General features: G+C 44.2%; 1 protein-coding gene across 1 annotated transcript in view; it reads right to left on the reverse strand.

Moving 5' to 3' along the window:
- Positions 1–1,695: 1,695 nt before the first annotated feature.
- Positions 1,696–14,833, reverse strand: part of LOC101686371 (F-actin-uncapping protein LRRC16A) — a 265,401-nt gene continuing 252,263 nt past the window's right edge. Inside the window, 3 exon segments of the mRNA XM_045068435.1 lie at positions 1,696–1,837; positions 8,564–8,760; positions 8,984–9,050. Coding sequence (XP_044924370.1) covers positions 1,721–1,837; positions 8,564–8,760; positions 8,984–9,050 — 381 coding nt within the window. The 3' untranslated portion in view covers positions 1,696–1,720.

The raw sequence follows: 14,833 nt of genomic DNA on the forward strand, positions 1-14,833 counted from the left end.
CAAACGTTCTTCATACAGCTTGCGAGATTCCACCCGTGCCTAGCCCTTTACATATCAAACTGACAGTCTGTTTTTATACAACAACAAAGATATAAAAAAAAATCAAAACTTCTAGTAGATTCCACCATTTGATGAAAATTGATCTCTATTTCTGTCTACTTACTCCCAAAGCAGTATCTTTGTAGAAAGTAGATTTTATACCTTCTAAAAACATGCCTAACTTTCCTCCTCCAGAGCCGATCACAGAAGAATTGGCATCATAAGGATGCAGGAAATCACACGGGGGCGGGGTGTGAACGGCTCAGATCAGGAGTGCGTATACCTCTCCACCAACAACATATCACCTTCTGAAGTTTGGGAGGCGGTGAGCCTGCAACCTGGGTCTGTGGTTTATAGGGATACAGGGCGAGACAGTCCCCGAATTCATCCCACCAACTGTGACCGAAGGCAGACTGTATGTAACAGGCAGGGTCAGACACTCAAGTTACAACGAACAGAAAGGCCTGGGGGATGCTTCCGAAGAACAGGCATTCTCTGGTGATGGATGACTTGAGAGCCCATCCTGAAAAAGGACTCTCCTGTTCCGTTCTGTTTAGGTTGGCACGTCGGGGACTGTCTGAGTCTTTTACACTGAGAATGCATCCATCCATTCCTCGTACCGTAAAAAAAATTTAAAACAGAAGAAACGCTCAGAGGATTGTGTGCACTCTAACAGATGGGTGCAGGGAATTAAAAAAAAAAAAAAAGTTTCAAGTCAGTGGCAGAGAAAGAGCAATTAATCTGGGGGGTGGGGACGGAGCCATCCTGAGACAGCTTCAGAGAATGAATGATACCGAGGCTGGTTCGAGAAGAATGGAGCCGGGAATGGAGCCCAGGATGCCACAATTCAAGGCCAGGGTCAAAGACAAGCAGCAGGTCCTGAAGCTTCCAATGTGCAGTAAGCTCCACTGGCATGGACAGAAACACTCCACTCATTTCCACCTCACCATCCGCTGAGGCAAGAGAAGGCCCGTCCATCCACAGACTGGCCCCGTGTCTTTTCCCTCCCTGTGCGGGCCCCCCACCCCCGCGAGCCTCAGCTTCCCGCTGTGGCTCAGACACAAGTCCACGGTAAGAGTGTGTCTGGGGACAGGTTTGCATTTGGGTTGGGGATTAAAGAACTCGGAATGAGTCCTGCTTACGGCTGGAAGTGTTCCAGGTTAAACTGCTGTCAGCAGAAGTTCCTAAAAGGCCTTTTAAGGAAACAGCACTTAAGAATAAGAAAATGAGACAAACTTCCTTGGACACTGCCTGCTGAAGCCCCCCCATGCACTAAACTCTGAGCCAGGAGAGTTTTATAAATAAGTGACATCAGCTGCCGAAGTTCACTGCCCTGACATAGAGTCATCCAGGCGCCGGTGGTAAAGACCTTAAAGAAAAGCCCGTGTGTTCTATGGTCTATTTTAGATCAGTACGACGGTTTCTCCAACTTCAGCATGCCTCAGTTTACCCTGGAAGGGTTAGAAAAGTACAGACTGCTGGGCCCCATATCCAGAGTCTCAGATTCAGTGGGTCTGGGGTGGAGGCCTGAGAATCTGAGATCACGTTTTGCAAACCATCAGAAGAGTCAATCCCACGTCATATAAATAAGATAAACGAGCCCTGGCATGGGTGAATTTAATGGCAACTTAATGATTTAAATGTTGCATTAGGAAGTATTATTAGTGGAATGACTCTGAACTCACTTGGAATCCATTTTGGTCACCTTCTTGGTAAAAAATTCATCCACACCTTCGTCCACTCTTCCCATAAGGCCGTTCTGCTCACCGTCTTGGGGGACGACGCTGGCGGTGCAGACCTGCAAGTCGAACACGGGGAACGGTCCATTCAGGCCGCGTCACTTGTCAAACATTACAGTCCTGTTCCAGGCACGGTGAGGAGGGCCGTGGGAAGGACGAGACCAGCTAAGTAAGGGCCCGACGGTCTACAGGAGGGCAAGTTCTGCGTCGAACTGTGATGGGGGCTGGAACAAAAGCGAGGCGTGCACTATTAAGGCACAGTTTCCCTGCGGCTGGCTGTCCCAGGCAGCGAGGCGCCCAGTGCCCCTAGAGACGGAGAAAGGCATTGCGGGTGCTGGTAAGGGAAGAGAAAATGCACAAGGGAAAGGAAACAGGGCTGGTTCTGAGACTGGAGAGCACTGGGTAGCCAGGGGCCAGTAGGGGTGTGGGTGGGATTAATGGCTCAGTCCAAACCCTGGCAGATACTAACATGGGCCCCTGCAACCAACCCCCCACTTCCTTTCTTTCTGGTGGGAAGAACCCTGATTTCAAGTTGTGAATACTTACTTGTATGAACCAAATACCATAATTCTACCTCCTTGCCCATGATCGGTAGCTAAGGCGTATGATATAATTCCAGTCAGTGAGATGTAAGGCAAAAAACTGCTAGGGGCTCATGAGCTGGTTTTTCCTGCAGAGGAAGGAATGTATGTTTTCCTGCATGGTTATATGTGGGAGGACGTGATGTCGGAGCCACAGCAGCCCCGTGGGGTTTCAAGAGAAGGCAAGCCTGAGGACAAAAGCCAACATGCCTTGGACAACAGAGCAGAAGGGCAGAAAGGGCAGAAAAAAACTCCTGAATGTTTGTGCTTTTGCTGCTGAATAAATCAGTCTTTGATCCTGAAAATTTGGATTTCTTGGCAGTATTTCTCACTATTTAAGTCATGTTTAGTTGTATCTCTTATCTCTACCGAATGAATACTTCCCAATCAATGACACAAGGACCTATGGTGAACAGTCTTGAATCGTACGCTGAAGAGTGTGGAATTTTACTTTGCAGGCGATAGGGAAACCACCAAAAGAAGGGCATGACCAAACCTGAACTCTGTTCAGGTAATTCTAGGGCAGCATGAAGGGCATGCTGGAGAAGCCTGGGAATGTATGTAGGCGAATCTGTTCAGGAACACAAAAGAAAGAGTCCTGGAAGAGTCTAGTCTAATCTGGAGATGAGGAACAAATTAAAGGCTTGAGAAATGAGAAAGGAGGTGCCTCAGACGAGGTCGAAGTTTCTAGGCTAGGTGAATGGGAGCCTTATTCGAGGCAACATAATTCGAAGACCAGATTTGGAGCAAGAAATGATGAGTCCAATTTCTGATGAGCATTTGAGATGCTGTGGGAAACCCAGGGTCAGGCACCCAGCACACACATGAAAGCTTGGGTCTCAGGAGAGAAGGTGTAAGGAAATCATTTATCAAGTCAGCATTGCTCCTTGAATGGACAACTCACAGTGAGCTTCACCACCTGTCTGACTTGTGTCTGCAATGGCGTATTAAGTTAATATTTCACACCAATAGGTTGTGGGCCCTTGAGAAAGAGGGCATAGGTTGCTCATTACTTTGGGCACAAGAACAGATTCTCCTGTGGGTGAGAGGTTCTCTGTAATCTTGATTTGCAAGTGTCAGGCTGCCTCGGGGGGAATCTGGCTCTTGTCCGAGTCTGCATACATACTATTTAACGGAAGAGCCAATCACATGCTCTAAGCAATCATCCACTTCACTCACTGGGAAATCTCCATTACGAACATGAGCTGTGTGTCTGAGTTCATGTTTGTGAAATGCTGAAAAGCGAGCTGATAACAGATCACAAACAAAAGAACTCCCATGAAATGCGAATAATAACCGTGATATGTCTCATCTGAATGGTGCTTCTATTGGAGCAAGGCTTTCCTACGCAGTAGAATAGAGCAGAGAATCAGCGAAGTTCTGTAATTCAATTAGGGAGAGAAAGCAGCTGTCTGAGTCACTTTTACCACAGAAGATAAAGCAGCACAGAACTGCTTGTGTTAGCATTTCTCCCTCTGTCAAAGAATGGAGATGGGGATCTCTCTGGTAATGATGGAGCCCCGTGTGTGCTGAAGGCTTCATCGTTCGCACCAGCGTCTCACACGTTATGATTTCATGTTCCCATCTACTCTTTGCACTGAAAAGGAAAGGTTAGTTTCATCTTAGTTTTTGATTAGTCTCAGATCAAAACAGTGGCTCAGAGAGTGGGAGGCACGCGCACGTGTCCCCTGATTGAAGGACGAGAAGGATTATGAGCCCAAGACGTACAGTCCTAACAGGGGGCTTCCTTCCAATGGACCCATGACTCCCTTCAGAGGTTCCCTCGCAAATTCTTCTCATTTTGAGAAAGAGGAAAAAACCACGATTTTTTACGAGCATAAATTTCTCCTTTAAGGCCCTTTCCTTTCTTCTTGCTTTGAAACGGAATGCAGAGCGAGCACAAAAGGTTCTCAGGGGTCAGGGAGAACTTCAGTGGGTTTCAGAGATGGAAGCAGACAGGGCTCAACAAATCAGTCCGCTTTCCTGCATGACGGGCCAGCTTTCAGGGCTGGACAGACCTTGAGGCTGATCCCTCCCAGTCTAACCCTGTCATTTCAGAGATAAAGACGCTGAGAGCAGAGGGGGTGATGGGAAGTCCAGAGTCGCTGGGAGATCCTCAGTGAGAGGCGGGTTTTTAAAATGTATCCATGAGAATTGGTAGGGGGAGGTGTCGGGCAGCTTGTATGGAGAGCAGCAGAAATACCCAACACAAGAATGAAAACCGTTTGTCAGAACAGTTCAAGGCTAAACACAGATGCCGTTTCAGCTCAATTGCTAGCAAAAGGAAAGGAAGGGACACAGAAACATCAGAAGTTCCCTGAATCCCACTGGACTTTGGTCTTTCTGTCAAGGAGCATACATTTCAGACTAAAAAGTACAGCATCATTACTGGAAGGGGAGAGCAGAAATCCCTCAGCGGGCTGAAATGGATGCGTGCAAAAAGAAAGGCTTTTGCAAAGAAAACGGGACATCGGAGTGGCTGTTGCGGTATCTGACAAATCGAAAAAGTCGATTTTGCACTTTGGTGTATGAATACATGCTAAAAGGATAATTTGCGAATGCTGAGAAGATGAGCCAGTGATTATGAGGACTAATGACAATTCAGACCACCCTCCGGCAGGCTTATGAACATGATCGCACCAAGGGAAACACTGTGGGGGGTGCACCTGGTTTCCGACGAGGCAGCTGCCAAACCTCTCCTGATGTCTCCAGAGGCCGCAGGGAGAGAGATGGGCAGGGAGGGAGGACAAATAGTGTATTATTAGTGACTCTGAACGCATACACCCAAGCAGTGCTAATGAGCAAGCTGCACGATCATGGAATCTTACACGCATACATTACAGTAGGAATCACGGAGAGAAGAGAGAGCGAAGGAAATTAAGTCAGGAAAAAAATAACCGAGAGGATGTAAAGTGAATGAAATATAATAAAGGGACCAAAAATTGATGAATCTGAGAGGGACAAAAGAAACCAAAGCTGATTCTTCCAGAAAAAAAAAAAAAAAAAAGGAAAAAGAGTAATAAAAGAGACAACCTTGCAAAATGAGGAGAGAGGCCAAATAGATCAGAAAAGGGAAAAAATGGGACACAGCTACGGTTCAGGAGATTAAAAAGTTGTAAGAATGTTATAAACAACGAAATGAACAATTATACTAAGTGGATGACATCCTAGAAAAACACTGATGGCCAAGGTGGTCTCAGGAAGAATTAGGTAATCTGATTAGATCTGTAACAAAAGAAAGCAAATCCCTAGAAGAGGAATCTATGCATAGATATCACCAGCACACACAAGACACATCAGCCCAGATGGCTTCCCAGGGGAGGAGCAGAAAATCTCCACTGGATACAGACAGTTCCGGAGAATAGGAAAGGAGAGCTTCTGAACTAATTTATGAAGATAGTATAATTCCGAAACTCAAGTACAGAGATGGTCTAGATAAGAATAACTATAAGTCTCTCTTATTTATGCACATAGATTAACCCCCCCCCAAAATATGGTAAACAAAACCCAGCAGTATATTAAACAAAGCAAGGATATATACCTGAAAGTAGTACAACACAGTATGTTAATTATACTAGGATTAAAAAAGTAATCAAGAGTATCACGATTATTATCAAGAGTGGTATACCTTTAGGAAGGTCCATTATTGTGATTCACGACAACAGCAAAGCAAAAAGAGAAAAATGATTAATTTCCAGAAAAAAAAATAAGTGATTAATTTCCCCAGAAATACTGAAGGAAGAAACCAATCAAAATTAAACCATCATTCACTGAAAAAAAAAATTAGCCAACTAGGAAGGAAACTTTCTCAACTGAGTAAGGAACAGCAGAAATTGCTACATGCCTACCCAGTCTCGGTATCAAATCCTGACTTATTTGGCGTATCCATCAGACCAAGTGAAACACATTATCTTCTCAGATGCTCTTGCACCCGGGGCTAGAAATAATGGCTCATTTCTGGACAGTGAGATGTAAGAGCAAGTATACTAGGACTTCTGGGTAAGCTCACATTTCCCAACGCATGTGCCCCCTTTTTTCTGTCTGCAATATGTTTATAAATATAGAAGACTACAGGTCTTGCTTGAGAGTGACCACTACCAGTTACCAAGATGACACAGCTATGAAAAAGTGAATACATCCACTCTCACCACTTTTACTCATCATGGTACTAGAAGACCTAGCCATAGCAATCAGACAAGAAAAAGAAATACTTTCACTAAACATGACACTAATTATAGGAAAAAACTCATAAGACTCCACCAAAAAATTACCAGTATTAATAAGTGAATTCAGTAAGGTCACAGAACCTTTAATCAATATGCAGAAAAACATTGCATTTCTATACAGGAATAATAAAGTAGCAAAAAGAGAAATTAAAGAAAGAGTGTCATTTAGAATTGCAACAAAAAGAATAAAATACCTAGGAATAAACTTGGCTAATGAGGTGAAAGACCTGTACTCTGAAAACTATAAAATGTTGATGAAAGAAACTGAAGATGACACAAAAATATGGAAAAATATGGAAAGATATTCTGTGCTCATGGATTGAAAAAACAAATATTGTTAAAATGCCCATACTATATCCAACAGCAATCTTCAGACTTAATGCAGTTCCTATCAAAATAGCATTATTCACAGAATGAGATTAAATAATCCTAAAATTTGAATAAAATCAGAAAAGAGCGTAGATAGCCAAAGCATCTTCAAAAAGAACAACAAAACTGGAGATATCACATACCCAGATTTCAAGCTATACCACAAAACCGTAGTGATCAGAACAGTATGGTATTGAACAAAAACAGACTTGTAGATCACTGAAACAGAATAGATAGCTCAGAAATAAACCTGTGATTATATGGCCAATTCATCTTTAACAAAGGACGCATAAATAAGCAATGTGAAAAAGACAATTTCTTCTTTTTATTTTTTTTTTAAGATTTTTTTTTATTTGACAGAGAGAGATCACAAGTAGACAGAGAGGCAAGCAGAGAGAAAGAGGAGGAAGCAGGCTCCCCGCCGAGCAGCGAGCCCGATGCGGGGCTCGATCCCAGAACCCTGAGATCATGACCTGGGCCGAAGGCAGAGGCTTTAACCCACTGAGCCACCCAGGCGCCCCGACAATTTCTTCTTGACAAATGGTGTTGGGAAAACTGGACAGCTACACACAAAAGAATGAAACCAGACCCCTTTCTTATATACCATACATACAAGTGAACTCAAAATGCATTAAGAACCTGAATGTGAAACTAGAAACTACAAAAATCCATAAATCCAAGGATAACAAACCACATTCTTTCCTACACAGAGCTTACAGACAGAGAGTGCCTAGAGAACACTATGGCGAGAGCTATAAAAACAGTTAGAATAGCTATGAGCAGTAGGCACTGGAGGAGCCGAGGCCTCCATGTAGGGGGTTGTTCAGGCGGTGCACTATGCACAACCAGTCTGAAAATGACCTCCCCTGAAGTCATGTAAACACAGACCTATGGGAGGACAGAGATAGACACAGGGACGGCTTCCTGGAATACTGAGACAAGTGGAGATCTCAAAGATAAGTGGTTATCAGCCCAGGAAGCATGTGGAGTGCAGAGAGCAAGTGATGAGAAAATGGCTACAGCTCTGGAGGATTGACACCCAGGCTGAGAAGCAGCAATGTCAGGAATGACAAGGAGGAAGGCGGACAGCTGAGACAAGTGGAGATCTCAAAGATAAGTGGTTATCAGCCCAGGAAGCATGTGGAGTGCAGAGAGCAAGTGATGAGAAAATGGCTACAGCTCTGGAGAATTGACACCCAGGCTGAGAAGCAGCAATGTCAGGAATGACAAGGAGGAAGGCGGACAGCAGATCAGGGTCGGCAGCAGGGACCTGGTGTTCAGGGTCAATTGTGATGCTCCGTGGGGGACAGGGGCTATGAGCGGAAGACAGGTTTGAAGAAAGAGAGGCCCCCAGTTCTGAATGTGTGGATCCCGAGGGGCTCTGGGACACTGAAGTCCAGGAGGCAGGTGAACACTTGAACCCAGAGTGGAGCAGACACAACAGAAATCAACAAGTGGCAACCACGGGCTCTGACAATGGGGCCCAGGCAGAAAATAACACAGTTGGAGGCCTCACGTCCACGCGGGGCCAGGTGCCTGGGCCAATCTCCAGCCTCCCCCCTGGAAGGGAAAGGGCGAGGGGGAGAAGGGGCCCCTCCCGGCCACCTACCGCTGCCTGGGTGGGCTGCTGCTTCTTATTCCGTTTTGGCCTTAACTTGGTAAAGTGCTCCAGCTTCTTCCCCTCCTCGGAAGGCAGCTCAGAGATCAGCCCGGAGCTCCGCTTCTCTGGTCGGAAGGACGGGAAAGGCGGGTCTTCGATGTGAATGGGCACCTCCTCCAGCGCCTTATCGAGGTCAAACTCCATCTCTGAGATAAAGCAGAGCCCTGGGCTGACGCTTACTGCGGAAGGACGACGCAATACAGAATTCCTCAAAGGGACTCTAAGTGTATCACAGAACAGCAAGTGCGCTCCTGGTCCCCATCTGTTCATATAGAGCATCCCTGGGAGGCATCCCTGAGGTGGTCAGAGGTCCCTGCTGCGGGTCTGTCACAGTCCCGGGGAAGTGGCAGGCATTCATTAATGACTCACCGAAGGCTCTGGAAACGGGTCGCAGCATCCGGCTATGGATACTCTTCCTTTTGGATTTAGGAGTCATCTAGCAATGAAATAAAGAAAGCATTTAGGTACTCACAGAAAACTTGCCTTTCAAACTTCAGAAACCTCCTGGGGCGGGGGGGCGTGGGCGAAGGGGCGGCTGCAGAAACATCTGGGATCACATGTTACCTTCAGTATTTGCTTCCCTTCTTTCAAAGATGGTTCGTCACCTCTGACAGCCTGCCTGGAGAGACTGAGCCCACACATTTCTCAGTGTTTACAGTGCTCTCAACCCAGACAAACCCCCTGCTTGCTTCTTGCCTCCAGCTACCTTCAGCTACATTCTATCAGCAGCATTCTAGGTCTATGAAGATTTACATTCATCAGTTACATTCTATTTATATGGTGGAAAGGATCAATGAATGATACAGAACATAATTCCAAGTTGCACATGAGGATATTAAAATGGATATAAAAAACCAGATTAAAAGATTGTAAACACCAGGTGCTAACAAGGGAAACTGCCAACTATTCACTGTCCGTTAACACCTGCACATGAGGGATGTAAGGCAACCCCTAACTCTTCATCCCTTTAAGGGTTTCAGCACTTGTAACTGTTTCATTTCATATGTCTGCCACCAAGATTTTGAGGTTTACATTATGGGAAAAGGCTAACTAGGAAAAAAAACTGCTATGACTTAGGAGTCGGTATCTGCTGTCACTTTTCAGGAAGAGTCTTTGATCCTGTTAGCCTTTTAAAAATGAGATCAAACCCCAAATCACCAAACATCTTAAGCACCAGTGCCAATCTTGATGACGCAAAGCCAAATCTAAGGGGGGGGTCTTAGCTTCTCCCGCAGCAGGACCCCAACTGTGCGAGCGGGGGAGGTGGCCTCAGTTATCATCCAGAGGAATGAATTTGAAGGAAGAAGTTGTGTCACAGAGATGACAAGGGCTCGTACTGGAGCTGGCATTAGGAGCAGCATCGGGGGAGAGAGCCATTGTGAGGATCCCTCAAAACTGCACACTTTGTAATCGATATACAGATGAATGGATCTGCGGGATGTTTTAATTGGTCTGATACTGGAAACTAGTATTTGTCTAAACTAAGAGACAAGACAGCTTACTTGGTAGTCTTTCGTTTAATAGGGGGTCATGTAAGGCTTTCTCAGAAAACATCCACACACATGAAAAACTCTCTTCGGTTCAAGGAATGAATTGGTTCACACTGATTTTTAAAGCAAACTACTTTACAGTTCTTACAATTTTATTCCAGATTTAACAACAGTTAAATCTTGGCTGTTATTTACTATTGAGAGAAAAGGGAGAGAAAAGATGAGCAATCGGCTGGTCGTCTGGAGATATACAGTGAAAACCTGATTTGGTTCTTTCATTCAAGGTTTTGTTAAAGGCAGACGATCTAAGGACTACCTATCTGTAAAGTAACAGGTCTTGCGGGTTCAGTAAAAATGGCGTCAACACAATGCAACTGGAAAGGGACCCAGCTTCCAGGTTGTTCTCCTCCCAAAACGGCCCTGCCATCCACCGAACAAGATAGTGGACTGACTGGTCTCTCCATAGGTGAAACTTCTAAAAATAATTGATTTTCAGGGGACACAAACTCCCAAAATATACACTACATTTAATGAAAATGTCTTTAGTATTCCATCCCCTTTGTGCACAACCATGATGGGTAAAAGAAGCAAGCAGCAGCTGGGGATATCATTTCCAGCCAATTCATTTAGACAGCCACAAATAAATAAGAAAGAGGCTTTAAAATGCACGGAATGAAGACATCTTCCAACATTTTTTTTCCTGTGACTCTTGATTAGATTTTATAGAAAGAGTGTTCATCGGCAAAAATAATCTAGCCCAAGTTTCCCTACATAACCTTTATAAAAGAGACCAAATGTGTGACCATTATGACATTTCAAATGTATGACAATTTTAAATATGTGAAGCAGAATGTGTATATTTAATTATATATAAAAGAATACATGGACTGCTTAACATTTATAAATAATATGAATATATATAAGAAAGATATTTACAAACTAATGTCCATCTGTGACTAGGACATTCAGCTCAACCTGATTTCACAGACACACTGAGGACTGTAGGAACTCATCAGGATATTTGATGGTGGACTTCAACCAAAGGGGGAACTAGTTCATTCTCTGGCTTGACTTTCTTTTTTTTTTTTTTTAAGATTTTATTTATTTATTTGACAGAGAGAAATCACAAGTAGGCAGAGAGGCAGGCAGAGAGAGAGAGAGGAGGAAGCAGGCTCCCTGCTGAGCAGAGAGCCCGATGCGGGACTCGATCCCAGGACCCTGAGATCATGACCTGAGCCGAAGGCAGCGGCTTAACCACTGAGCCACCCAGGCGCCCTTGGCTTGACTTTCTAATGCTTCAAAGCTATCCTTCATTTTATACGCTCTGTACAAGTGTAAATATCTCCAGAGGGCATTTCACATGAAACTCTTCCACTGATTGGGACAGATCTGTTAGTTCTGAAGTTTTTGACATTTGGGCAGGGACAATGGACATTAGCTGAAACAAGCAAGACTTAAATGAGACTAGTTTCTGCAACTGGTGTAAGAATGCAATTCGATTTTAGACATTTCTTTTTGTGCACGAACAGTTTCATGCTCTCTTATGGTTTAAGTATAACAACGGGGGGGGGGGGGGAGTAAATTTTATTTCACTCCTATTTTTCTTTCTTTCGAATTTTTTCTTCCTTAACAGTTTTAGAGGAAAAAACTGAACTTGCTCACTCTTTACTGGCTCACTCCTATGATTCCACTACATATAAATCTAAAGCAAGAGTAAATATAACAATGAGCTACGATTATCTTCCCAAGAATATATTTAGGAACAAATATTCTGTGTTTCTCCAGAAATCTGGTTTAGATGCACTCTTTGCACCCTTCTCACAACTGTTGATCACATGAGTTGCAACCTGTGGGGGCAAATCTAGCTTTACCAGCCTTTTCAGAGCTGTTAGTGCTCTTACATCAACATGAAGGGCTGATTTTCTCAGACTGTTTCCTAGTAGTCTTCATTTCCTGCTCCGGACATTTGTCGATGAGTATTTACTGACAGGAGAGATCATAAAGTGCCCCTCAGATAGAGGGTCAGAGCCTGAAGAAGAGGTACACACACCAAAGGACGCTTCACACATCAATTCATGGTCAACTATTATTTTAGGCCTAGACAAAATTACTTGAAAAATGCATTTTGTAATAAATTATTTTCAGTATTCACAAACTTGGCAAAGAAGAGGAACAGGGTGTTAAACCCTTTACAAAGTAACTTCAGAAGGAAAACCCCACGCGTAAGACTTCTTTCTCATCCTAACCTCACCATGGCCGACTGCAGACGAAAGGCAGGGCCCTATTCTCTAGGAATCGAAAGCAACACAATGTCTACATTGCTCAGAAATCTCACTCATTTCATTCAGGTTTTATAACGAAATTGAGATGATCTGTATGTCACTCAAGTGATAGGACTATTTTAACACTTTAACAACTTATGTTGGAGTCTGATGAACGCAACATTTTTTTCCTGTTAAACTCACTTTTAGCATGTAATTCCTAGACACATTTTTTTTTTTTAAGCGAGAGTGAAATTGTTTCTATCACAATGGAGAAGCTGCCTTGTTCATTTTATCAAGTTCGTGCAAAGAATAATAAATAACACTCTCACTTTGGGCTCAAGAATCCCTGATTTTCTTTTCCCTGAGGTTAAAACAAACAAACAAAAACACAGTTGGTTTAAAAAAACAACAAACAGTTGGGAAATGAATTGGGAAAATTCTTCTGATAGGAGAAGCAAATCATGATGCCAACTTTCTACATCCCTGGGAAGCAAGAATCAGGAAGAAAAATACCAAAACAGAACCCAGATATTTGAGTGATCTTTTTTTTTTCTTTTTCTTTTCTTTTCTTTCTTTTTTTAACACAAAGGGAAAAACCACTTCTCCCCTCTTGAAGGCTGATACACTTCAAGACTTCATCAACATTCTGCTGGCTTTCAGGCAGAGCTAGGATCTTTTCAATTCATTGCCTGTTTTGCTGCTGAACCAGCTTGTAAAATGCAACCTTGTCTCGAGACTGCTGCCGGTTTCACGCAGGATCCGCAGACGGATGACGACACTCAGTCTCCGGGGAGACCAGCCGGGCAGCGCAGAAGCAGATGGAGCACAAGAACACAAACCAGAACAGCCAGAAACTGCAGAGCCACCGAGAAATACTTACACTTGTACAGCAGAGAGTCTCCATGCAGCAAAAAGGAAGGAAAAAAAGATGAATGGGAGAGAGATAAAGCAACAGCATTACAGGAAAAAGGGAGGGAGAGACACGGTTCACAAACAAACAGAGAAGCCCCATAAAAAGCTTTCACAGCAAAGGAATAAGGCAAGAATGAGGCCACAGTTATTGGCTTAATGCGTCCATTCTAGCTCTGGGTAAGCAGCCACACAGTTGCACAGTTACAGCTTGAAAACGGCAGAAACTCTTGGAGACGTGACCTCTTCTGTTACATGTGCACAGAATGCCGCCTACAAACCCCAGAAGGCAGGGGCTCCATTTGGGGAATGGAGACGTCATCAGCTCCAAAGGCGCATGGTAGATAGAACACTGGACAGACACTGGGAAACTCCATGCAGGTTTTGGTTCTTGGGCCAAACTGCTAGACCCAGAAACAACATGGGGACGGGGGGTCTCCAGGCATGTAGAAACATCCCTTCTGGGGGTCCTTCTCTATCGTCTGATGCTCCCCACTGTGCTGTAGGATGAAGGAGTTTTGCATCCTCTCTCCCCCTCAGTCACCAAAGCTTTTCAGGAATGGAGCTGATGCCAGGTTCTAGAAAGCAACCTACCCACAGTGTTACCAATGGTGATGATCCCTTATGCCTTATATTTGACATTCGGTCTCAATTAAACAAACTGATCACCAGCAGTTGTTAGGTCATCTTCTTAATGCTGCAAATTTGTAAGAATTTTTTAAAAACAACCAAAACACAAGTCCAGTTATAGAACATCAGGCTTTGTGAAAGCAAAATACTTGGCGGGGGAGGGAGGCCAAGGGAGTTTTTTCCAAATTTCCTGAAAACACACCCTGACGAAGGCTACCTATGCCATCCACCTGGGGCTGACTCCTTTTCAAGTTCCTTATTTTTTCTGTGGCACTTTTTCTCAAAGCACAACACAATGAAATCATGGTGCCCTGCAATCTGAGAATGGGAGTGGTCTGGGTCTCTTTAGGGACAATGGTGGCACAGGGGCATCTGGGTGGCTCAGTTAAGTGAGTATCTGAGGCTCCGGTCACGATCTCAGAGTCGTGGGATGGAGCCCTGTGGCAGGTTCCACACTCAGTGCAGAGTCTGCTTGGGATTCTCCCTCTCCCTCTGCCCCTCCCCCTGCTCTCACGTGTGTGCTCTAAAGAAATTAAAAAACAACAACAACAAAAAAAAAGGAGGCACACCAGAGGCCTTCCCCATAACCATCGCCAACATCACCATTATCATCAGCGTATTACCCGCTTATCAGAAAGGCTTCCATCAGCAACGTGCCAGAAAAGCCTCAGTCTCCAGACTCATTTCATATTTTATTAGGTAATTTTCTTCAAACAGATCTCATTTTAGGATTCATTAAATTAGATCGAAACAGCCTTGCTAGATGGAGGGAGGAAAAGTAAAAATACATTTTCGCATATTATTGAATTGCTTGAAATAAAGACTCCTGCTCCCCTTTTTAAAACACACATCCCCTTGGAAGTTTCCTTGGAGACACAGCTATGGATACAGACATGAGTGAGTTACAGCTGACGGTTAAGTCTCAC

The sequence above is a fragment of the Mustela putorius genome, unplaced genomic scaffold, assembly GCF_011764305.1.
Source record: "Mustela putorius furo isolate JIRA1106 unplaced genomic scaffold, ASM1176430v1.1 tig00003907_pilon_pilon_pilon:0A:0A:0A:0A, whole genome shotgun sequence".
NCBI lineage: Eukaryota > Metazoa > Chordata > Mammalia > Carnivora > Mustelidae > Mustela > Mustela putorius.